The 26,165-nt window shown below is 43.5% G+C and overlaps 1 protein-coding gene across 1 annotated transcript in view; it reads right to left on the bottom strand.

Annotated features, from left to right (window-relative positions):
* Window positions 1-26,165, bottom strand: part of LOC106574298 (low-density lipoprotein receptor-related protein 1B) — a 130,507-nt gene that overhangs the window by 42,977 nt on the left and 61,365 nt on the right. Inside the window, exons 41-57 of the mRNA XM_045696700.1 lie at window positions 25,479-25,604; window positions 25,104-25,232; window positions 24,741-24,860; window positions 24,350-24,463; window positions 23,888-24,037; window positions 23,594-23,719; window positions 22,075-22,194; window positions 20,904-21,032; window positions 19,470-19,592; window positions 19,206-19,346; window positions 13,640-13,827; window positions 12,665-12,848; window positions 11,880-11,965; window positions 11,520-11,648; window positions 8,293-8,474; window positions 7,604-7,803; window positions 15-203 (exon numbers count right to left, since the gene is read on the bottom strand). Coding sequence (XP_045552656.1) covers window positions 15-203; window positions 7,604-7,803; window positions 8,293-8,474; window positions 11,520-11,648; window positions 11,880-11,965; window positions 12,665-12,848; window positions 13,640-13,827; window positions 19,206-19,346; window positions 19,470-19,592; window positions 20,904-21,032; window positions 22,075-22,194; window positions 23,594-23,719; window positions 23,888-24,037; window positions 24,350-24,463; window positions 24,741-24,860; window positions 25,104-25,232; window positions 25,479-25,604 — 2,436 coding nt within the window. The remainder of the gene's footprint in view (window positions 1-14; window positions 204-7,603; window positions 7,804-8,292; window positions 8,475-11,519; window positions 11,649-11,879; window positions 11,966-12,664; window positions 12,849-13,639; window positions 13,828-19,205; window positions 19,347-19,469; window positions 19,593-20,903; window positions 21,033-22,074; window positions 22,195-23,593; window positions 23,720-23,887; window positions 24,038-24,349; window positions 24,464-24,740; window positions 24,861-25,103; window positions 25,233-25,478; window positions 25,605-26,165) is intronic.

The raw sequence follows: 26,165 nt of genomic DNA, 5'->3' as shown, positions 1-26,165 counted from the left end.
TCATAGATAATTACCGTCGGGTTGGCGGAGAGGGTGGTACACCTTGATGTTGTGGATGGCTCTCCAGTATCTGAGCAGCTCTGTTCCCTGAGCCCCGGAGGTCTTGTGGGCCCGGTTCAGTGACTTGGACTTCTCATCCGTCCAATAGATGACATCCTCAAACAGAGTCAGCCCTGTCACCTCCCGGATGTCTTGACTAGGCACTGGAATGGAATACACACTGATTAATCAGAGTCTGGAACACAGCCAGATCTCACACACACGTAGGCGTGAACGCACACACATGCAGGCGTGTACACAGCTCGTCCTGAGTAATTGCTGTGACAAGCTGCCAGGCTCGGGGGTGTTTTATTGCAGGTAAATGGGAGTAAAGACATGACTAAATGGACTGTCTGTCTGCCAGAATGGCTTAGTAGATAATAAGTATTACAGCTAATCACAAACTGGCTGTTTAAGACAAAAAACTGAAATTAAATTAACAATAAAAATACGTTGAGAATGTATGACTTCACTTCAAGCCTCGTTTAATAACATAATGTTTTGTTTGTGAACCAAATAGTACTTGGGGGAAAATTGTGTTAGACCAAATGAATAAAAAAGGTGAGAAAAACATTTTCTAATTTCTCACAGGTTGAATGCCAGAGATGGACAGAGACTCATTTCAATTAACACCTTGTTTTGAAGTGCATGGAACAGGCATAATAATGCCTTGGCTCACACTCAGCTTCTTTGGCGTTGAATCAATCACAAACAAATGTTTTCACAGTAAAGTCAAGGCTTTTATCTAAAGTCTGAAAAAGTACAATCAATGACAAACTGACCTGAAATCTGCACAAACCATTATTTACAAAGCCAATTGAGCCATCACATGTTGAGAGTTGAGAGAGAGAGATAGATACAATGTAAAATGGTATAGAATCAGCTTGGACCTTTTTTGATATTTTCAGTGGTATTGTTAACAAACACGCCCCCATAAAGAAAACTGGAATTAAAATCAAGTTCAGCCCCTGGTTCGACCGTGGTCTTGAAGAGTTACTCCACCTCAAGAACTGCATTTGGCGAAATGCTCGGCACACGCATACTCAGGCTGACTGGCTCTCGTTCAGGCAAATGAGAAATAAGTGCACTCAGGCTATCCGGAAGGCCAAAGTTAGTTACTTTAAGGAGCAGTTCTCTCTCTGTGGGTCTAACCCCAAGAAGTTCTGGAAAACGGTTAAAGAACTGGAGAATAAACCCTCCTCCTCACAGCTGCCCATGTCTGTTAGGGATAGGGGGCAGTATTTTCACGGCCGGATAAAAAACGTACCCGATTTAATCTGGTTACTACTCCTGCCCAGAAACTAGAATATGCATATAGATTAGTAGATTTGGATAGAAAACACTCTAAAGTTTCTAAAACTGTTTGAATGGTGTCTGTGAGTTTAACAGAACTCATATGGCAGGCCAAAACCTGAGAAGATTCTATACAGGAAGTGCCCTGTCTGACAATTTGTTCTCCTTCTAGGGCATCTCTATCAAAAATACAGCGTCTCTGCTGTAACGTGACATTTTCTAAGGCTTTCAATGGCTCTCAGAAGGCGCCAGAAAGTGGAATGAGAGCTCTCCAGTCTCTGGGCGAAAAACAGCAGGGGTTTTTGTGAGTGGTCCTTCTGGGAACAATGACACTGGAGGGCGCGTGCACGAGACGACTCCATGTTTTACTTTCAGTGTTTGAACGAATACAACGTCGCCCGGTTGGAATATTATCGCTATTTTACGAGAAAAATCGCATATAAATGTATTTTAAAGAGCGTTTGACATGCTTCGAAGTACGGTAATGGAATATTTTGAAAATGTTTGTCACGAAATGCGCCGGCACGTCACCCTTCGGATAGTTACCTGAACGCATGAACAAAACGAAGCTATTTCAATATATCTATGGATTATTTCGAACCAAAACAACATTTGTTGTTGAAGTAGAAGTCCTGGGAGTGCATTCTGACGAAGAACAGCAAAGGTAATCCAATTTTTCTTATAGTAAATCTGAGTTTGGTGAGGGCCAAACTTGGTGGGTGTCAAAATAGCTAGCCGTGATGGCCGGGCTATGTACTCAGAATATTGCAAAATGTGCTTTCACCGAAAAGCTATTTTAAAATCGGACACCGCGATTGCATAAAGGAGTTCTGTATCTATAATTCTTAAAATAATGGTTATGTATTTTGTGAACGTTATCGTGAGTAATTTAGTAAATTCACCGGACGTTTGCGGTGGGTATGCTAGTTCTGAGCATCACATGCTAATGTAAAAAGCTGGTTTTTGATATAAATATGAACTTGATTGAACAACACATGCATGTATTGTATAACATAATGTCCTAGGAGTGTCATCTGATGAAGATCATCAAAGGTTAGTGCTGCATTTAGCTGTGGTTTTGGTTTTTGTGACGCTAGCGGAACATCTGTCCCTAACAGGTTAAAGTTGATGATGTGGTTGTTACTGACAAAAAGCACATGGCTGAGCTCTTTATTAACCACCACTTCATTAAGTCAGGATTTTTATTTGACTCAGCCATGCCTCCTTGCTCGTCCGACATTTCCTCATCTCCCACCTCTTCTAATGCGACTAACCGATGCTTCTCCCTCTTTGTCCCCTGCCCCGCAACAAAGTTTCTCCCTGCAGGCGGTCACTGAGTCCGAGGTGCTAATGGAGCTCCTAAAACTTGACCCCCAAAAAACATCTGGGTCAGATGGTTTAGACCCTTTCTTCTTTAAGGTTGCTGCCCATATCATCCTTTCTGGGGAGGTTCCCATTGCTTGGAAGGCAGTCACGGTTCGTCCTTCATTTAAAGGGGGAGATCAAGCTGATCCTAACTGTTACAGGCCTATTTCTATTTTCCCTGTTTATCAAAAGTGTTGGAAAAACTTGTCAATAATCAACTGACTGGCTTTCTTGATGTCTATAGTATTCTCTCTGGTATGCAATCTGGTTTCTGCTCAGGTTATGGATGTGTCACTGCTACCTTAAAGGTCCTCAATGAAGTCACCATTGCCCTTGATTCTACGCAATGTTGTGCTGCTATTTTTATTGACTTGGCTAAAGCTTTTCATTTTTACATTTTTACATTTTTATTTCACCTTTATTTAACCAGGTAGGCTAGTTGAGAACAAGTTCTCATTTACAAATGCGACCTGGCCAAGATAAAGCAAAGCAGTGCAACACAAACAACAACACAGAGTTACAGATGGAATAAACAAAACATACAGTCAATAACACAATAGAAAAAAGTATATATACAGTGTGTGCAAATGAGGTAAGATAAGGGAGGTAAGGGAATAAATAGGCCATAGTGGCGAAATAATTACAATTTAGCAATTAAACACCGGAGTGATAGATGTGCAGAAGATGAATGTGCAAGTAGAGATACTGGGGATCAAAGGAGCAAAAATAAAATAAATAACTGTATGGGGATGAGATAGTTGGATGGGATATTTACAGATGGGCTATGTACAGGTGCAGTGATCTGTGAGCTGCTCTGACAGCTGGTGCTTAAAGCTAGTGAGGGAGATATGAGTCTCCAGCTTCAGTGATTTTTGCAATCCGTTCCAGTCATTGGCAGCAGAGAACTGGAAGCAAAGGCAGCCAAAGGAGTAATTGGCTTTGGGGGTGACCAGTGAAGTATACCTGCTGGAGCGCTTGCTACGGGTGGGTGCTGCTATGGTGACCAGTGAGCTGAGATAAGGCGGGGCTTTACCTAGCAAAGACTTATAGATGACCTGGAGCCAGTGTGTTTGGGCCAGCCAACGAGAGCATACAGGTTGCAGTGGTGGGTAGTATATGGGGCTTTGGTGACAAAAAAGATAGCACTGTGATAGACTGCATCCAATTTGCTGAGTAGAGTGTTGGAGGCTATTTTGTAAATTACATCGCAGAAGTCAAGGATCGGTAGGATAGTCAGTTTTACTAGGGTATGTTTGGCAGCATGAGTGAAGGATGCTTTGTTGCGAAATAGGAAGCCGATTCTAGATTTCATTTTGGATTTGAGATGCTTAATGTGAGTCTGGACAGAGAGTTTACAGTCTAACCAGACACCTAGGTATTTGTAGATGTCCACATATTCTAATTCAGAACCATCCAGAGTAGTGATGCTGGACGGGCGGGCAGGTGCTGGTAGCAATCGTTTGAAGAGCATGCATTTAGTTTTACTTGCATTTAAGAGCAGTTGGAGGCCACGGAAAGAGAGTTGTATTGCATTGAAGCTCGTCTGGAGATTAGTTAACACAGTGTCCAAAGAAGGGCCAGAAGTATACAGAATGGTATCGTCTGCATAGAGGTGGATCAGAGAATCACCAGCAGCAAGAGCGACATCCTTGATGTATACAGAGAAGAGAGTCGGCCCGAGAATTGAACCCTGTGGCGCCCCCATAGAGACTGCCAGAGGTTCGGACAACAGGCCCTATGATTTGACACACTAAACTCTGTCTGAGAAGTAGTTGGTGAACCAGTTGAGGCAGTCATTTGAGAAACCAAGGCTGTCGAGTCTGCCGATAAGAATGTGGTGATTGACAGAGCTGAAAGCCTTGGCCAGGTCTATAAATACAGCTGCACAGTATTGTCTCTTATCAATGGAGGTTATGATATCGTTTAGGACCTTGAGCGTGGCTGAGGTGCACCCACGACCAGCTCGGAAACCAGATTGCATAGCGGAGAAGGTACAGTGGGATTCTAAATGGTCGGTGATCTGTTTGTTAACTTGGCTTTCGAAAGACCTTAGAAAGGCAGGGTAGGATAGATATAGGTCTGTAGCAGTTTGGGTCTTCGAAAAGGGGGATGACCACGGCAGCTTTCCAATCTTTGGGGATCTCAGAAGATACAAAAGAGAGGTTGAGCAGGCTAGTAATAGGGGTTGCAACAATTCTGGCTGATCATTTTAGAAAGAGAGGGTACAGATTGTCTAGTCCTGCTGATTTGTAGGGGTCCAGATTTTGCAGCTCTTTCAGAACATCAGCTATCTGGAATTGGGTGAAGGAGAAATGGGGAAGGCTTGGGCAAGTTGCTGTGGGGGGTGCAGGGCTGTTGACCAGGGTAGGGGTGGCCAGGTGGAAAGCATGGCCAGCCGTAGAAAAATGCTTATTGAAATTCTCAATTATCATGGATTTATCGGTGGTGACAGTGTTTCCTAGCCTCAGTAGAGTGGGCAGCTGGGAGGAGGTGCTCTTATTCTTATTCTGACAGTGATGAGAGGTGGTCGTTTGACCGCAGACCCATTACAAACGCAAGCAATGAGGCCGTGATCGCTGAGATCCTGGTTGAAGACAGCAGAGGTGTATTTGGAGGGCAGGTTGGTTAGGATGATATCTATGAGAGTGCCTGTGTTTATGGATTTGGGGTTGTACCTGGTAGGTTCATTGATAATTTGTGTAAGACTGAGGGCATCAAGCTTAGATTGTAGGATGGCCGGGTGTTAAGCATGTTCCAGTTTAGGTCACCTAACAGCACAAGCTCTGAAGATAGATGGGGGGCAATCAATTCACATATGGTATCCAGGGCACAGCTGGGGGCAGAAGGTGGTTTATATCAAGTGGCAACGGTGAGAGACTTGTTTCTGGAAAGGTGGATTTTTAAAAGTAGAAGCTCAAATTGTTTGGGAACAGACCTGGATAGTAAGACAGAACTCTGCAGGCTATCTCTGCAGTAGATTGCAACTCCGCCCCTTCGGGAGTTCTATCTTGTCGGAAAATGTTTTAGTTAAGGATGGAAATTTCAGGGTTTTTGGTGGCCTTCCTAATCCAGGATTCAGACACGACTAGGACATCTGGGTTGGCAGAGTGTGCTAAAGCAGTGAATAAAACACACTTAGGGAGGAGGCTTCTAATGTTAACATGCATGAAACCAAGGCTTTTATGGTTACAGAAGTCAACAAATGAGAGCGCCTGGGGAATGGGAGAGGAAATAAGACAATAAGACAATAATCACTAACTAAAACAGCAATGGACAAGGCATATTGACATTAGGGAGAGGCATGCGCAGCCGAGCCAATACGGTAGACCATTCCATTCTTGTGTGCTGGCTAAGGAGTATTGATGTCTCTGAGGGGTCTTTGGCCTGGTTTGCCAACTACCTCTCTCAAAGAGTGCAGTTTATAAAGTCAGAAAATCTGTTGTCTCAGCCACTGCCTGTCACCAAGGCTCAATCCTAGGCCCCACGCTCTTCAATATACATCAACAACATAGCTCAGGCAGTAGGAAGCTCTCTCATCCATTTATAAGCAGATGATACAGTCTTATACTCAGCTGGCCCCTCCCCGGATTTTGTTTTAAATGCTCTACAACAAAGCTTTCTTAGTGTCCAAAAAGCTTTCTCTACCCTTAACCCTGTTCTGAACACCTCCAAAACAAAGGTCATGTGGTTTCGTAAGAAGAATGCCCCTCTCCCCACAGGTGTGATTATTACCTCTGAGGGTTTAGAGCTTGAGGTAGTCACCTCATACAAGTACTTGGGAGTATGTCTTGATGGTACACTGTCCTTCTCTCAGCACATATCAAAGCTGCAGGCTAAAGTTAAATCTAGTCTTGGTTTCCTCTATCGAAATAGCTCCTTTCACCCCAGCTGCCAAACTAACCCTGATTCAGATGACCATCCTTCCCATGCTAGATTACGGAGACATCATTTATAGATCGGCAGGTAAGGGTGCTCTCGAGCGGCTAGATGTTCTTTACCATTCGGCCATCAGATTTGCCACCAATGCAACTTATAGGACACATCACTGCACTCTATACTACTCTGTAAACTGGTCATCTTTGTATACCTGTCGCAAGACCCACTGGTTGATGCTAATTTGTAAAACCCTCCTAGGCCTCACTCCCCCCTATCTGAGATATCTACTGCAGCCCTCATCCTCCACATACAACACCTGTTCTGCCAGTCACATTCTGTTAAAGGTCCCGAAAGCACACACATCCCTGGGTCACTCGTTTTTTCAGTTTGCTGCAGCTAGCGACTGGAACAAGCTGCAACAAACACTCAAACTGGACAGTTTTATCTCAATCTCTTCATTCAAAGACTCAATCATGGACACTCTTACTGATAGTTGTGGCTGCTTTGCGTGATGTATTGTTGTCTCTGCCTTCTTGCCCTTTGTGCTGTTGTCTGTGCCCAATAATGTTTGTACCATGTATTGTGCTGCTACCATGTTGTGTTGCTACCATGTTGTTGTCATGTTGTGTTGGTACCATGCTGTGTTGTCATGTGTTGCTGCCTTGCTATGTTGTTGTCTTATGTCTCTCTTTATGTAGTGTGTTGTCTCTCTTGCCATGATGTGTGTTTGCCCTATATTTATATATTTTCTTTATTTTTTTTATTTTAAAAAATCCCAGTCCCTGTCCCCGCAGGAGGCCTTTTGCCTTTTGGTAGGCCGTCATTGTAAATAAGAATTTGTTCTTAACTGACTTGCCTAGTAAAATAAAGGTTAAATAAAAAATAAAATAAATACAGACAGACAGACAGACAGACAGACAGACAGACAGACAGACAGACAGACAGACAGACAGACAGACAGAGAGCAAGAGAGCAAGAGAGCAAGAGAGCGAGAGAGACCAAGGGCAATCCTCAATTCACTGTCACTTACCTTTGCGCCTTTCTGAACCGTCCATGTTTGAGAAGAGAATATGATGCGAGTCAGCCCAGTAAAGTCTTTTTGCTGTGTAGTCGATGGTGAGAGCTGCAGGGCTGAAAATGTCTGTATCGCTGATCACCGTCCGGCTGCTGCCGTCCAAACCTATCCTCCCAATATGGGGATACTCTCCACTGTCGATCCAGAACACATAACTACAGAGGAATGACACCGTTTTCAGCTAGATACCTTAGGCTACACTTCTCCACTCTGTTGGTCAATTGGGCTATGGGAACTGTGAATTGTGGCTGTCTCACTTTGCTATCTTAAGGTTAATGCACTAACTGTAAGTTGCTCTGGATAAGAGTGTCTGCCAAATGACAAAAATCATGTAAATGTAACTGTGTTTACTTTCCATTATGGAGTAGCTTATGTGAGATATCAAATTCAACATCAAAATGAGTACTAGACTTCAAAGCCTGAGCAGAAAGTTGGCTGCCTCAGAAACAAAATAGCATAGTTTTACACTTACACAGTAACATACTGATTAGCTAGTATTTATTTTGACAGTCTGTGGTACTGTGAGTGGTTTCTCTCAACAGACATTGCTAAATCTCATTCTGGATTCATTCATTATAACTGTGACAGATATAGAATCTAGCATGATGTAGAGACAGATGGAGAAGATGGAGTGTTGTACATGCCCAGTGTCTGCATCCAGAGCCAGGTCAGTAGGGTTGTCCAGACCAGTGCTGACCAATACCACAGGATAGAGGCCGTTAGCCTTGGACACCTCCAGACTCTTCTTCACTATGTCACACCAGTATAGGTTCTTTCCTATCCAGTCCACGGCTAGAGCACTGGGGGCAGACATCCTGTGGATTACCTGTGGGTCAGAGGAGAGGAAGCAGGTAGGGACATTTTTATCTCAATGTCAAATCATTTCTGGGTAACAATTAAGTACCTTAATGCGATTGTTTTCAATAAAATTTGTCAAAAACAAAACTTAGCAAAGAGCAATTTCTCAAGCAATAATTTCGCTAGGGCCGTCTGGGAGCTGTCTGAGTGGGGAGGGGAAAATTGAAAAGTAGCTGTTATTGGCAGATAGTTAGGAAATATATTTATTGGTCTATTAACCAATTTACTGCCTGGTGATGTCACCGGGCAGGCCAAATCTTCATCCAACCAAAACAGACTGAAATGTCTGGCAGTCTTTTTAAACAGCTCTGACAGGAGTAGAAGCTGTTAAGGAGCCTTTTGATCCTAGACTTGGCGCTCCGGTACCGCTTGCTGTGGGGTAGCAGAGAAAACAGTCTTTGACTTGGGTTACTGGAGTCTTTGACAATTCTCTTTGGGCCTTCCTCTGACACTGCCTAGTATATAGGTCCTGGATGGCAGGAAGCTTGGCCCGACTGATGTACTGGGCCGTACGCACTACCCTCTGTAGCACCTTACGGTCAGATGCCGAGCAGTTACCATACCAGGCGGTGATGCAACCGGTCAGGATGCTCTTGTTGGTGCAGCTGTAGAACATTTTGAGGATCTGGGGACCCATGCCGAATCTTTTCAGTCTCCTGAGGGGGGATAGGCATTGTCGTGCCCTCTTCACAACTGTCATGGTGCGTTTGGACTATTATAGTTTGTTGGTGATGTGGACACCAAGGAACTTGAAACTCTTGACCCGCTCCACTACAGCCCCGTCGATGTTAATGGGGGCCTGTTCGGCCCGCCTTTTCCTGTAGTCCACGATCAGCTCCTTTGTCTTGCTCACATTGAGTTTGTTGTCCTGGCACCACACTGCCAGGTCTCTGACCTCCTCCCTATAGGCTGTCTCATCGTTGTCGGTGATCAGGCCTACTACTGTTGTGTTGTCAGCAAACAATGATGGTGTTGGAGTTGCATTTGGCCACGCAGTCGTGGATGAACAGGGAGTACAGGAGGAGACTAAGCACACACCCCTGAGGGGCCCCAGTGTTAATGTTCAGCATAGCAGATGTGTTGTTGCCTAACCTTACCACCTGGGGGTGGCCCGTCAGGAAGTCCAGGATCTAGCAGAGGGAGGTGTTTAGTCCCAGAGTCCTTAGCTTAGTGATAAGCATTGTGGACACAATGGTGTTGAACACTGAGCTGTAGTCAATGAACAGCACTCTCACATAGGTGTTCCTTTTGTCCAGGTGGGAAAGGGCAGTGTGGAGTGCGATTTAAGATTGCGTCATCTGTGGATCTGTTGGGGCAGTATGCGAATTGGAGTGGGTCTAGGGTATCCGGGTGGACGCTGTTGATGTGAGCCATGACCAGCCTTTCAGAGAACTTCATGGCTATCGACACAGGAAAATCATGTTTGCGACTGCACAGGGCCTTTAAAGCAACTCCAGATGAATCAGAATATCACCGTAATCGGTTTTGTGGAGCCCTTGCATTCTACTCCAGACGGTTGGGTTCAGCTAGCCCAGGGTTAACAATTGATTGTGTGAATGGCGGGTAAGCGAGCCCTGGTGTGATTTTTAACCCCAAATTAAGAAGATACATTGTGAAAAAGCCCTTACGATTCAGAACAGCCTTCTATGGGTCTGCACTGCAACAGTTCTAATATCGCCCTTTATAGTGATTACATTGGTCTAATAACTACAGAAACGGTCTCTACTCCGAAGTGTTTTGGCAGCAGTGAGCTAAAGTACGAATCAGACGGGAGGGATCGTGGGTACAGTAAAGCTATAATGAGTCATTATCCGTGTATTAATGACAACGAGCCAAGGGGAGCCCCCTTAGGTACTCAGGTTCTGTTGGCACTCTAACTTCACCCAGACTCTGACTCTGGCCTTTGGAAAGCTAAATGGGGAGCCATGATAGGAGACCAGCCATGTTCAAGGAAGAAAACACAAGCATATACAAGCACAATGACACTGTATCCTTGACATACTGAGTCATCTTCCTCTGTGTGCCAATGTCACTGATTTTAGGAGTGGAAAATTGACCCCCCACCCCCCCAAAGAAAAAAGGAAGCACATTCAGTACTGTACTGTATCTATGGTGCATAACATGATCATAACAGGGTTCAGTAACACTTTATTTGAACTGTACGACAAAAACAAAACATTTCATAAAATACAGCTGAACCTAAACCAACAGCCATTGTTCTGTGCCAAACACCATAATCTAATACTCATGTAAGCCATCAACTACACAACGCTGTGCATTATTAGCAGGTGGTTTAGGTCCAAAACAATGAAGTATTTCCAAGGTATAATGAAAACAAAGATTTACGGAGAAGCTGTGTGTCTAAGGAATTATCCACACACTCACATTCTATATTGTACATTTTATGACATAATGGAATGCATTAGGCACTACGTGGCCATAAACCCTCATATAGAATAAATGCCATTGTTTTATGTGTCTCGGCTCAACCTTCAGCCAGGGAAGACTGTCACCTTTAGTCACATTTAAACCGCTACAGTCATGGTGTTCAATTATAGATTTATATAAACCTCCTCAACATCTCATCTCCAGCAGTATAATCTTGCCCGGTGGGGGGGAGAAAAAAAAAAAAAAGAGAGAGAGAGAGAGAGAGAGAGAGAGAGAAAGAGCGAGAGTGCGTGAGAGAGAGAGAGAGAGAAAATGGATAAAGTGCATCCTTCCATCAGGGCCCATACATTAACCACTAACACCACTAGAACACTCTCTCGCTACACACCTTCCTCAGGCCAATGTAGAACACGGTTGGGGTCAATTCAGGAAGTGATTCGAATAAATTACAAAACGCAACAACTTTTGAAATAAACAGCTTTTCCTCTTCCGTTTTTTGAGAAGTCATTGGAAATAGATGCCCCTTTTCAATGACTGAATTGGAATCTCTGTTCACTTCCTGAATTGACTAACTTCAATTGGAATTTACCTCAGCCCTGCTGTATAAGCTGCTGCTCTACCGTACCTTCAGGTCACTCCCATTCAGTCGCATTCTGTTTATCCTCCGTTGGGTTAGAGCAGGAGAGCTCGAGTCAATCCAGTAAATAAACTCCTTCCTGTAGTCAAAGTCCACTGCTATAATGTTACTGAGGCCCTGTGGGACAAAATCATCAGGGACATGTTGTATTGTTGTTACAAAAAAAACAACATATTGAGCAATTGCTTTGCATAGTTGGTTGGGGAGAGACACACAGGCCGTATAAGGATATACTCAATGTACTCAAGTGAGATGATCAATGAAATGATTCTGTGCATAAGAAACTTTCTCCATCCTTAAATATTGAGCTGGTTCAAAAAAAGGAACACTTCTCTTTGTGTGTCTTACCTGCTTTAGAGGAGTATAATTGGATCCATCAGTGCTTATTTTCCTGATGTCATGATGGTCGGCCAGAATCAGGAAGGGCTCTTCAGCTGAAGAAAATATAAGAAGATAAAAGAAAATACAGCAATTATAATACACAGTGGCTACAATGACTAACAATAAAGTCTGAAAAAATCATTTGATAGTGATGGTCCTAAAGAGTCACAAATGATTATGCAGAGGTGACTGTAGCAGTATGCTCTCAGAGATAGCTCATCATTACTCGTAAGTCATTACTTTTAATGCGTCGTCTCATTATCCCACCGCGGGGGCAGTGACGTTACAGTCAGAGGCTCTGGAGGTGTCTGTCTAATACAACCACTGAGTTCCTCCCTAGCTCCAAGCCCTAGTATATATCACTGTCACAGGCTATTATTTGACTGGGCTCACTACAGGTACATTCCCATGGAGATAGAACAAGTAGTTCTACTTTAGACATTTTCTGGTGTTCTCTTTTAACTAATCAGAACCCTCGTTCCGATTCAAGGTAATTCCCCTGTGATTTCCGGAAGTCCCTGATTTAAAAAAAAATCAAGAGGAAGATGGCTGACAGAGGAGCAGACACATGGGCAGATGGGTAAGAAGGAAGAGAGAGAAGGAAAGGACGAAAAAAGATAAAATGGAGAAAGGGGTACCTCAAGCAGCAGAGGCACAGATACAAGGACAGATGACTAAGAAGAGAGAGAGAGAGAGAGAGAACAGGAAAAATAACAGAAGAGAAAATGATGGAGGTAGAGAAAGAGGTATACCTGAGAGAGACCTGCAGCTATGTGAGTTCTTAGCTGGCGCCTCGTAACCGTCTGCACACAGACACTTGTAAGATCCGTATGTGTTGATGCAGAGCTGGCTACAGGGGAAGTTGGATGAACATTCGTCAATGTCAACACACGTTTGGCCATCGTTCTTCAAGCGAAATCCCGGCCAACACTTGCACTGGATCAGACGTAAGGGAGAAATTGAGAGACATTATTTTTCTGACAGAATCCATGTGTGGGCACTGAGGCACTGAATCAATCAATAGAAAAGTAATGGGGTACTGTCGCCATTGGGTTTTAGTGACTATGGACTATACAGGGATACTATGACACAAAGGGATTTAATAGGTTCTGAGCGCAAAATCCATGGTTTGTTTTGTTGGCGAACCACTCTTTGATGATATGAACATCTTACAGAGAATATGGATTTAAATACATTTTTCTCTGACAACCTATGGCTTACAGCAACCAGGCAGATCCCAACATACATACTGTACTGTATGTACCAGGGTCATGGTTATTAAGTATGAATAGTACAAACAAACACATATTGTAAGCCGGGAGCAAAATGTTCTGGAAAACAGAACCTTTTCCATTCGGAGAAATATCAAGTCCACATAGTACGTTGATTTAGGTTCGGTTTGTTTTATTGTTAAACATGATAATATATGGAGTGTAATAACCCTGGTGCTATCACACAGAAATCCTATCACTATAGAGACATTTGCAAAACATCAATAAACAGTTAGCGGCTGAGTGTTAGTTTTATGTTGTAAGAGCTTTGTGGGCTTACCATACTTAGGGCTATACCGTGTGTGTGTGTGTGTGTGTGTGTGTGTGTGTGTGTGTGTGTGTGTGTGTGTGTGTGTGTGTGTGTGTGTGTGTGTGTGTGTGTGTGTGTGTGTGTGTGTGTGTGTGTGTGTGTGTGTGTGTGTAATTCTAAGAAAGCAAGCAGGGGTACCTTCCTACCTTGTACCCTACAGGCAGGTCTTCACAGTCCTGTGTGCATCCACTGACTCGGCGGTTCAGACACTCGTTGACGTGACAGTTCCTCTCGTCTGACGCGTCCCCACAGTCGTCCCTCCTGTTACACAGGCTGGCTAGCGAGACACAGCGGCCGTTGACACACATGAAGAAAGAGCCGTTGCACAAGCTTTCTACAGAACAAAGTGGCAAGTGTTAGATTTTAACTTTCTGTGAAAGCCAGGAATGCAAGACTCCTGGATTCCCAGAACCAGATTAAGCCTAGTCCTAGATAAAAAAAAAAATATATATTTTGTTGTCCAGTTCTAGGCTTAAGCTGGGTCTGGGGAACCGGCCAACATAATTAAACAGTCAAATAAACATATTTCTATCAACCAGGAACATATACACATAGGGGTCTACCTGTGTCAGAGCACCTGCCCCATTGCCCTCCCTCTCAACAACTGCCCTTTTGTGTGGTGGTATTTGTATATATTTTTGTACACAGTTTTTGACATTGTTGTTCTGAACTGCGTGAAATTTGTTGTGATGTCATCAAATTCGCCACCCCCACCCCGTCAGTTGGTTGGTTGCGCCTGTTTGTCGGCCGCGCCTGTTTGTCGGCCGTGCCTGTTTGTCAGTCGCGCCTGTTTGTCGGCCCTGTACGGAGTTCGCGCCCAGTATCCAAACACGTATGGCGTCATGATGTGGCCCTTTCTGGGTATAGATCGTGGCATCCCCCTCTCTCTCTCTCTCCTACACCCAGGTTCTGTTATCTCAGGTCGTAAATTCCTGGAGGAGACTCTCTCCTCCTGGCCATGCAGTATAGATAGAGAGTTCCATAGTAGAATCAAGGAACTTCTTCATCACAGAACTTGAGAACTGAACAATATCCATGTTTTGGAGAATGTGTAAACGGTCGGTGGAGAAGCCAGCTACGACCCGGTCCGTTTTGTTTCATGTTTGTGACCTCATGAAAGACAATACAGGAACATTACCATAACTCTGTTTATACAGGTGCCTCCGTTGAGGTTTGCATCTAATTATTGTATAACATGAATGAGTAAAGATGAAACTATTTGTGAAATGATGTAAGGTGGTGTTAAACCTTTAATGAAAGAGAATTGTATTCCCTTTAAAGATTAACTAAATAATTGGCCCGCCCCCATGAGCACAGACATGATCTGGTGTCATGGAACAGCCCTTTTCTACTGTTACAAATAAAAACCCCTCCTGAAGAAATCCTCTTGAGACCATGCATACCTCGGTCAGCTGAGGGGGCAAAGGTTTGAGTAGAGACCACAAAAATGGTTGTTGAATTCCTAACCATACCACGTGGAGCATTGGCTACATGGGTGGAAATGGTTAAACTCTGAGACTATCAATCCCGACAGAATAAGAGCAAATCTTAGATACTAATTACTAGTCTCCAGCTAGAAATTATGTCAACCTGGGATGCGAAGACCTACAACCGCCGAAACATCTATTCTACAAGAGCATTTCTGAATGGTACTCTGAAGTATCGATTCTAACCATGAAAGACATCAGGGAAGCAGAGAGACGCTCGGATGAACTTTCCAACAGAAAGACGGACGATTCCAAAAGAGATCACGACGACACAACATATTGATTGCAATCATTCCGAAAATGAGTGAGCATTCATGTGCAAAGGATTAGCATTTCAATTAATATAATTATCAACTGTGTAGTGACTCTTTTTGTCTTTCCCGCCCTTCTCAGTCCACACCCACTTCCCTTTGTCCGCCAAGCCCACTAGGGAACCTCCCCTATCATTTCCTTGTAACCATGTCTACTGTGATGTTTGTTTATGCATTTCTGTGATTATTTAGTTAGTTAGCAAATAAATGATTAAGACAATTGACGTATGGATGATTCATAGTAAAGGCTGGGTTCGTGCAGATAACTAACAATTTACGACATTTGTAATGAGACTAACATGAGGTAAAAAATAACTAATAAATTAGAAGACTAATTGATCAGATATTAAATTATCTGAAGAGTTATGAGGAAAATTATAACTTTGTATTCTGAAGGTTTTCCTTGGTTCCCAGACTTCCTAGTTAATTAAATGTACATGATTAGTTTAATCACGTAATAATAATTACAGAGAATTGATTTTATAAAATAACAGTCTTCACTTTAATGATGCCAAAGACACAACAATGGCTTGAGAAGCAGTCACCGGTCGACTGTGTGTAGCAAGCTACCAATTATTATTATTATTATTGTATACTTTTACCCCTTTTTCTCCCTAATTTTGTGGTGTCCAATTGGTAGTTACAGTCTTGTCCCAACTCCCGTATGAACTCGGGATAGGTGAAGGTTGAGAGCCATGTGTCCTCCGATATACGACCCTGCCAAGCCAGCCACACCAATGTGTCGGAGGAAACACAATACAATTGGTGACCGAAGTCAGCTTGCAGGCGCCCCAAGGATTTGCTTGCCCGCGATGGGACAAGGGCATCCAGGCAGGTCAAACCCTCCCCTAACCCAGACGACGCTGGGCCAATTGTGCGCCGCCTCATGGGTCTCCCAGGCACGGCCAGCTGTGACACAGGCTGGGATCGAACCTGGGCCTGTAGTGACGCCTTAGACTGCTGCGCCACTCGGGAGGCCTTGGTGGAGAAATTACAAGATTATGTTATAATATTGTTATTGCATCAAATGGTTGTTTTTTGCAACAGAATAAGGGGTTGTGAGAACGCTCATCTGTGTGTGTTCTACTGAGTATGGGCCTCTGGAAGATTTATGATGTCTTTGGGTGATACCGCATTCCAGAGCATGAGTTAACCTGTTTAGGATAGGGGGCAGTATTTTCACGGCCGGATAAAAAACGTACCCGATTTAATCTGGTTATTACTCCTGCCCAGAAACTAGAATATGCATATAATTATTTGATTTGGATAGAAAACACCCTAAAGTTTCTAAAACTGTTTGAATGGTGTCTGTGAGTATAACAGAACTCATATGGCAGGCCAAAACCTGAGAAGATTCCATACAGGAAGTGCCCTCTCTGACCATTTCTTGGCCTTCTATAACCTCTTTATCGAAAATAGAGGATCTCTGCTGTAACGTGACGTTTTCTAAGGCTCCCATAGGCTCTCAGAAGGCGCCAGAACGGGGAATGATGACTCTGCAGTCCCTGGGCGAAAAACAGTAGGGCTTTTGGAAAGTGGTCGTTCTGAGAACAATGACACAGGTGCGCGCGTGCATGTGAAGACTCCATTTTCTATTTTCAGTGTTTGAACGAAAACAACGTCTCCCGGTCGGAATATTATCGCTATTTTACGAGAAAAATCGCATAAAAATTGATTTTAAACAGCGTTTGACATGCTTCGAAGTACGGTAATGGAATATTTTGAATTTTTTTGTCACGATACGTGCCGGCGCATCACCCGTCGGATAGTGTCTTGAACGCAAGAACAAAACGCAGCTATTTGGATATAACTATGGATTATTTGGAACCAAAACAACATTGGGTGTTGAAGTAGAAGTCCTGGGAGTGCATTCTGACGAAGAACAGCAAAGGTAATCCAATTTTTCTTATAGTAAATCTGAGTTTGGTGAGGGCCAAACTTGGTGGGAGTCAAAATAGCTAGCCATGATGGCCAGGCTATCTACTCAGAATATTGCAAAATGTGCTTTCACCGAAAATATATTTTAAAATCGGACACCGCGATTGCATAAAGGAGTTCTGTATCTATAATTCTTAAAATAATTGTTATGTTTTTTGTGAACGTTTATCGTGAGTAATTTAGTAAATTCACCGGAAGTTTTCGGTGGGTATGCTAGTTCTGAACGTCACATGCTAATGTAAAAAGCTGGTTTTGATATAAATATGAACTTGATTGAACAAAACATGTATGTATTGTATAACATAATGTCCTAGGAGTGTCATCTGATGAAGATCATCAAAGGTTAGTGCTGCATTTAGCTGTGGTTTTGGTTTTTGTGACATTATATGCTAGCTTGAAAAATGGGTGTGTGATTATTTCTGGCTGGGTATTCTCCTGACATAATCTAATGTTTTGCTTTCGTTGTAAAGCCTTTTTGAAATCGGACAATGTGGTTAGATAAAGGAGTCTTGTCTTTAAAATGGTGTAAAATAGTCATATGTTTGAAAAATTGAAGTTTTTGGATTTCTGAGGTGTTTGTAATTCGCGCCACGCTCTATCATTGGATATTGGCAAGGCGTTCCGCTAGCGGCACATCTAGATGTAAGAGGTTAATGTTTCTGTACTGGGGTACCAGGGGGAGATGGCTCCAGTATGGAGTTGGGGGGCCAGACCCTGGTCTCTACACGATAAGGACAGATTTTACAGCAGATACTGTCTGCTGTGAATTATACGTATCTTTCATACAAATCTTAACCTTGTGACCCATTCCATACATCTGTTGTTTGTCATGGAGACTGAAGGAGAATGGACTTTGCTATAAAATGCCGTGGCTCAAACCCGCTGGTTGAGTTCTCAGTAATCACCTCCAGGGGTGATTACCGACCAACTCCATTACTTTAGTAATTAAATAATAAAGTTTGATTGTTTTGAAGAAATCTAAAAGTCTCTCCTTTTGATTACAATAATTCCACCACAAGGCGCAAGCTATAGTACCTAGTTTAAATATCAACAGTACTACTACAGCAGCATAACATTTGATTAACACTTGATAACACTTGATTTACATCATCATCAATATTCGGCCTGGTTGGCTGTTAGCCTACGTGCAGCAGAGAGAGGCAGAAAGACAGAGAGGAACGGCTGCATCTACGCCCCTCCGACCCAACTCCATCCCTTCTTCAGTCAGGAGTTGCCCACGAGTGTCATGGCAGCAGCAACAGAGGTAGTCAAGACGTTCATCCATGTTTCTCAAACGTCAAATTTCTAAGTTGTTCCAAACAACACATTTCGAAGAGTTTGATTACGTCTCCGTATCATTCCAAGGTTAAGTTTAGGCATCAACTCCGAATTCGTAAAACAAAAATATAAAAAACAACATATCGGTGGATTTGAACATGCATCCTTTGGGCTCTTTGGAACCAGAGGCGGATGCTTACGCCCATCTGCCATCCACGTCCACTATGCCTACTTGAAGGTAACAGCGCTCACTGTTGCCCCTAGTGGCCGGTTTCCACGGCATCTCCGGAAGTCCTCAGACATGGATGGACGTCGAATAATGACTTGTATCACAGGCGACCTGCCTGATCTAACCACCATGTACTAAAAATATCCACACAAGCTACTAGCCAGCCAGCCCATATATCATGAGTCAGAAGATTATGAATATTATATTGTAAAGAGCATTGAAGATAAATCACAATCAGTAAACCGGGAGCCGGTGGGTTCATTTTGAGCACCTGATCCCCTGAAAGGTCTGAGCACGGCCCTGCTAGCAACTCAATTTGTATCAGCCCTGTTCCCAGCAGGTCTATGAGCACAAAATGTGTTTGTAATAGGTTAAAACCAGCCGGGACATGGTGAGACTGAGGCGGTCTGTACCTCGTCTGTTCTCACTCACACATACACACTTGTGTTGTATCAGATGAAAGGCTTGCCTGCAGCGGAACACTTGGGGTTGTGTGGCAGCTCGTCTGATTGGTCGAGACAGTCGGGATGGCCGTCACACTCCCACTGTACTCTGGGTAAACAGCGGCCATCTGTGCAGCGGAACTCCCCCAGACTGCAGGACCCATACTCTGTAGGACACAGGAGGCAAGAGGCGAGATGTGCAGTCAGAACACAACAAGAGGAAATACAAGACACAGAGAGAGAGAGAGAGAGAGAGAGAGAGAGAGAGAGAGAGAGAGAGGGGTTCTTACCACACTCCAGGGTCTCATCGGAGCCGTCTCCACAGTCATCATCACGGTCACAAGCAAACCGCTGTGGGATGCAGATCTGATTACGACACTGGAACATTCCCTCCATGCACGTGTTGTTGGGGGCTGTGATAAGAAATATGTGGAGGGACAATTTGTTAAAGAAATACCTGAGATCTTTTCATATCATACACCTCTCTCAAAAAGGATCTGAACTTCTATAGGAATGTGGACATTATTAACAAGGTACACTATATATACAAAAGTAGGTGGACACCCCTTCAAATGAGTGGATTTGGCTGTTTCACCCACACCCGTTGCTGACATGTTTTATAAAAATCGAGCACACCGCCATGCACTCTCCATAGACAAACATTCGCAGAAGAATGGCTTTACTGAAGAGCTCAGTGACTTTCAATGTGGCACTGTCATAGGATGCCACCTTTCAAACAAGTCAGTTCCTCAAATTTCTGACCTGCTAGTGCTGCCCCGGTCAACTGTAAGTGCTTTAGGATGAATTGGAACGCCGACTGCGTCCTAATCGCCCAACATCAGTGCCGTCCTCAATAATGCTCTTGTGGCTGAATGGAAGCAAGTCCCGGCAGCAATGTTCCAACATCTAGTGGAAAGCCTTCCCAGAAGAGTGGAGGCTGTTATAGCAGCAAAGGGGGGACCAACTCCATATTAATTCCCATAATTTTGGAATGAGATGTTCGACGAGCAGGTGTCCACATACTTTTGGTAATGTAGAGTGTGTGTCAAGATGAAATATGGTTTTACAGCACTGTAGAAGATGGAGTGCCGATTATTTTTCAATTTTTTTGTTATAACAGAAACTATTGAGTCATTTTTGCTTTGCAATAGGGATTCTGAATACACAATGACAGAAATGTAATGAGACATTTTTGAGACTGAGTCTGACTACGCTATGATTGTCTGCTGTTTGGTTTCTGTCTGGAGGCCTTCAGAAGGCAATACCCTATGACAGACATGTATTGAGACATTTGTTCATTACAAAAGGGATTCTGAGTGACTAAAATATCACTGTGTGCTTTTGGTTCGGAAGCCTTCAGAGGACAATACACTATGACAAATATGTATCGAGACATTTGAGCTTTAGAAAAAGGGTCTCGGAATACACTGTCAGACACAGAGATATTTGTGCTTTAAAAAATTGACTGAGTGACTACACTATGACTGTGTACTTTTTGTCCAGAGGCCTTCAGAGGACAGTGTGTTTTCAGTTTGGATGCCTTCAGAGGACAATACACTATGACAAACATGTACTGAGACATTTGTGTTTTACAAAAGGGACTTGGACTACACTGTTAGACACATGTCCTTATTATTATCATCATTATAATATGTGCTTTAGAAAAGGGAGTGACTACACTATGACTGTGATTTTGTTGGAGAACTTCAGAACAATATTATTACCACAGCCAGCAGCAGAGAGCTCATCACTCCCATCTGGACAGTCCCTCTCCCCATCACAAAGCCAGGGTTTGGGGATGCAGCCGTACGACTCTGGGCAACTAAACAACCCTGGGCCACAGGTAGCCGTACCTGGATATGTACAATAGGATTCGTGGTCAAAACGTTATTTTACCGAACTGAAGAATCTTTAGCCTGAGTGCCAGTCTGTTTCAGCTCTCTTGCCAACTGCTTAAGGAATTGTCATGCCAAACATGTTTGCTATGATAATGATTTCAAGACAGCAGAAACAGACTTTCTAGGGAGTTTTTCCTAGCCACCGTGCTTCTACACCTGCATTGCATGCTGTTAGGGGTTTTAGGCTGGGTTTCTGTACAGCACTTTGAGATATCAGCTGATGTAAGAAGGGCTATATAAATACATTTGATTTGATTTGACTGGCAATCAGGCTACAGAATCTGCACAATTACAGTAATAGAAATACAGATATTTACAAGACTTCTGTGCAAATATTACTGAAAAACATGAAATCCACATCTCTGAAGCAAATTGCTCATCCATTTATCTCCACCAAGGATGTATCTCGTAAAATGTCAAATATATTTAATGAATCTTTCCCTGTCCCTTTCCCTGTCCCTTGTTGTACTTTTTACCCCTTTTTCTCCCCAATTTCATGATATCCAATTGGTAGTTACAGTCTTGTCCCATCGCTGCAACTCCCGTACGGACTCGGTAGAGGCGAAGGTCGAGAGACATGTGTCCACCGAAACATGACCTTGCCAAGCCACACTGCTTCTTGACACACTGCTCGCTTAACCCGGAAGCCAGCCGCACCAATGTGTCGGAGGAAACACTGTAAAGCCACAAGGAGTCGCTAGAGCGTGATGGAAGAAGGACATCCCAGCCGGCCAAACCCTCCCCTAACCCGGACGATGCTGGGCCAAATGTGCACCGCCTTATGGGTCTCCCAGGTGCAGCAAGCAGCGACACAGCCCGGGATCGAACCCAGATCTGTAGTGATGCCTCAAGCACTGTGATGCGGTACCTTAGACCGCTGTGCCACTCGGGAGGCCCCTTTCCCTGTCCCTTTGATGTTGATTTATGGCTGTTCTCTACATTTTCTACACATATTTGAGTCAACATAGTGTAAATAAATTCAGGCGTGTTTTTATACCACAGATCTCTGCGCTCTCATCCAGTCCATCCCCACAGTCGTCCTCTCCGTCACAAAGCCACTGCTTGGCTATGCACTTGTTCTTAGAGCAGGCAAACTGGTTCCACAGGCAGGACAAGTCTAGACAAAATGAAATATAACACATTATATGGTATTTCATTGGGACAGGAAGCATGTAAACATCTTCACAATTAACCATGCAGAGAGCAGTGATAAATGAATGATTTAGTACGGTAGTGGACAAAGTCGGTATGTGTGCAAAGTCCAAATGGGCCCAGGTTTCAACTGTTACAGAGGAATACGAGATTGCAGTCAAGTCACATACAATAAAGGTAGGTAGGTCTTTGTACAGAAAAGGTGAAGAAAATAATATGACATACGAGGTGAAGGTAAACAATTTTGAAGGGAGTCTCTTTTCTAACGCAGGTGGGAAATTATATCGCTATATCAATGTCATCTGTGAAATTAGATACAAAAAAAACATTCCCTCAGTCGTAAGCACTTTCAAAGTAATGCTTGTCTTACATTCAAACCATGTACAAAGGAGTGAAGGAGTGCCAAGTGAGGTAAAAATTATTCAGCCTTAGCAAGCAGAGAGAGAGAGAGAGAGAGAGAGAGAGAGCGAGAGCGAGAAAGAGAGAGAGAGAGAGGAGGGAGGGAGGGAGATGAAAGAGGGAGAGAGATGAGATGAGAGAGGGAGAGACATAAAGAAAGAGAGAAAGAATTGTCTGTTTATTTGTTAGCATTTCACATCAATTTTATGATGACACTGTGGAGCTGCTTCCTTGGGCAGCCAGAGAGCAACCATTAACAATAACTGTGTGTGGCTACATGAACAAGGTCAGTGTGAACTAGCCACACAAACAGTGGGCACAAACAACACGGTGTGTGCATCCAACCACTACTGGCTGGGACTCGTTCAAATACACAGACGATGAGCAAATCCACAACAAATATAAATAGGATATTTGCTATTGCTATTCTGTTTGGGTTACAACAGCATAGTCTACTGCTCTGCCCTGAAGAACCAACAGCAGGAGTGAAACATCTCCTCCCGTCATTATTCCTCAGGAGAGGCTTTGAACAGTGATTGTGGGAGATTTCCACATAGGGATCAAATCAGGGATGGAAGCATTGGGCTCAGCAGGAGACAGCCCTTCATTGCTTCCTTCAATGACCCACATGAACAAACCACCAAACACTGGGTTATCTTATCTTCTTATCTGGCCGTATTGACTGAATGTATTGACCAGACACAACAGGGGATACAGGGCAAAAGGAGAAATCGTTCAACCTAGAAATTCTCCATTATATTTGGCCACCTTGAGCTTTGTCAGCGTTTCATGCAGGATGTACCCGACAACATAATGATCCAACCGTTACTTTGAACAGAGTTATTTGAATAATTTAGACTCTCTCTCAAATCAGTGACAGTGGCCACAAAATCAGTGCAATGTGCTTGCCGAAATAAATGTCATGTAAATATTTATTAGATAAATAAATGTGTCTGATATCATACCACACTGGAATTCATCTGCTCCGTCTTCACAGTCTTTCACTCCGTCACACAGCCAGACAGTGTGGATGCAGTTTCCACTGGGGCAAGCAAAATGGCCGTCCTCACATCTCTTTCTGAGGGAAGGAGCTGGGGAGAAACCAGAAGCCAAGATACATTCAGAACATAAAACACATTTTCAAAATATCTTAAAAACGCATTCCAATAGGCCTGGTGTCTGTCTGGTACACGGCCACATCAACAATAGCCGACAGTACTAGTGTCACGGAAGAGAAAAAAGCAAGGAAAAAAACATACTCCGGCAGTTGGTTTCATCTGCATAATCCCCACAGTCGTTGGCTCCATCACATATCCAGGATGGGTGGACACAGAGGGAGGTAGAGTTGCAGCTGACGAACACTGTCTCCTTCACCCCCAGCATGTAGTAATCCAAGCAGCCTGTGTTGCCTAGAGAAAGTGGGCATTCGACCGGCATATCCAAAGGCTAAGGTTAGGGATTGATATTCCTGGCTATACATTGTTTTAACTACAATAGTGCTGTGTCCTGATATAACAATGAAAAATAACTTCAAATTCCGAGGTGCGGACCTTCCTTCTTCTCTTTTATCTAACATTAAAAACACACATGACCAGGCTAGCCTACAGACCAGCTACGTGGAAAAGCTACATGGGAAAGGCAATGTCGTAGCACCTTAGAAAGATACATAGTGGCACCTTAACAAAGGTACGGTATGGCGCTTTAACAGAGGCTTATCTTACTGCAGTTCTTCTCATCTGAGGCGTCGGGACAGTCGATGATCTGATTGCAGCGGGCCGAGGCCGGAATACAAAACCCGTTCAGACAAGGCCAGTCTGAGGGAGAGCATGTGGAATCTGGAGACAAAATACAGGTCCGAAAAGAAAAAGATTAAGAAACGAGGGGTAGAAATATGTTGTATTTGAAATCTCTCTTTGGTTTGTTGTCAGGTGAAGAGATAGATAAGAATAGATCATATTATCCTTGCTTGGAGAAATATTCCTCTCTGAAATCTAATAGGAGAGACAGGAGTTCACCCTAAAACTATTTATTTGTTTATACAGTAATAATATAGTACAGATTATGTTGTCTGTCGGACTGGGCATGTAAATTCATCAGATTCTTATTACTCACTGTTACAATAAACCTCGTCGGAATCATCTCCACAGTCGTTCACCCCATCACAAACCCGCCTATTGTCCACACAGCGCTGGTTATAGCAGCTCTTGAAGCCCCGTCTACAGTTTCTGTTATCTGTAAGAGAGGAAGAGGGGTAAAGAAAAACGAAAGAGATACAAAGACACTTCAGGAAGAGATTCGACCAAAGGAATTACATGACATTCACTTGAATACTGTTTCTCTTCTCCTTCATTGATTTCAGGAAGTCAGCAAGTCTGAACTCATTCTACTGGACAAGAGCCCCGCGGGGGCTTGGTAGGGATTTTCATCTGAGGACTGGTGAACTAGTACAGTAACGCATATTGGGTGCGTACTTACCACAGTATTTCATTTTCTCATCAGACTTGTCTTTGCAGTGTGCTATTCCGTCACATGTCAGCTGATAGTCAATACACTCCCCGTTCCCACACTCAAACTCAGTGTGGATGTTGCAGGAGGAGTTCTCAGCTGTAAAAAGAAGAGAAAATCCATTTTTATGGGATTCTTCGTCCAAACAGAAGGGTCTGCTTTCTGCTATATCCCTCCCAGACAGTCTCCAACAAACATACTTCTTCAATGCCCCACACATTGCTTCATCTGACAGTAACACTATCAGATGCCTATTGTCTATTAGCAAGACATTCACATGGTCCTTCGAGCCGGATGCTGTTTACCAATGAATTAGAGGGAAAAAAGACAAGGTGTTAGACTTACATACACATCTGTTATCTTCCAGTATTAGTCTCTCTCCTCTGCAGCTACAATTGACTGTGCCGTGAGGGGTCAGAAGACAAAGGTCATGACATCCACCGTTCAGCACTGTGCAAGGGGACAGTTCACCTGGGAAAACAGATCATTATGGGTACTGTAGTACATCATCTTACAGAAAACACACATCAACCTCCAAATAAAACAGGACAATATATTGTTCCGTTTTTATAATCCAAATGGCATGCTTTACTTCCTACTTGCAGTGCCTCCCATTAAGAGTTTCAGCTTCCACATTTTTCGAAATCAAGCACTGAAAACATTTCAAGGGCAGTGATGTGGTAGAAAGGTAGACTTCTCTGTTGGGGACAATCTTTGAACTCTGTTTGGCTTGGACAGTGGAATGGAGCGGTAAGCTATAAACCATGCCATCATGCTGCCCCCTTAGTACCCACACGTCTGCTCATTCGAGAGAGAGAGAGTGAGAGAATATTTCTCTGCTCGAATGGTACAGATTCAGCTGAAGCACTGTGCCAAGCTTGGGCTCCACTGAAGCACAGGCCAGGCAACATGGGGTAACCTGTGGGACTGGAGGTTGGGATTTTTGGAGTTGTTTATTCAACAACAGATTTACATTGAGTGGTAATTAATCAGGGAGGGTAGCTGGGTCTATAGGAAGTATTGCATAATGTT

Source organism: Salmo salar, chromosome ssa16, assembly GCF_905237065.1.
Source record: "Salmo salar chromosome ssa16, Ssal_v3.1, whole genome shotgun sequence".
Lineage (NCBI taxonomy): Eukaryota > Metazoa > Chordata > Actinopteri > Salmoniformes > Salmonidae > Salmo > Salmo salar.
The sequence above is the reverse complement of the archived record's forward strand: the minus strand, read 5'-3'. Positions and strand labels throughout refer to the sequence as shown.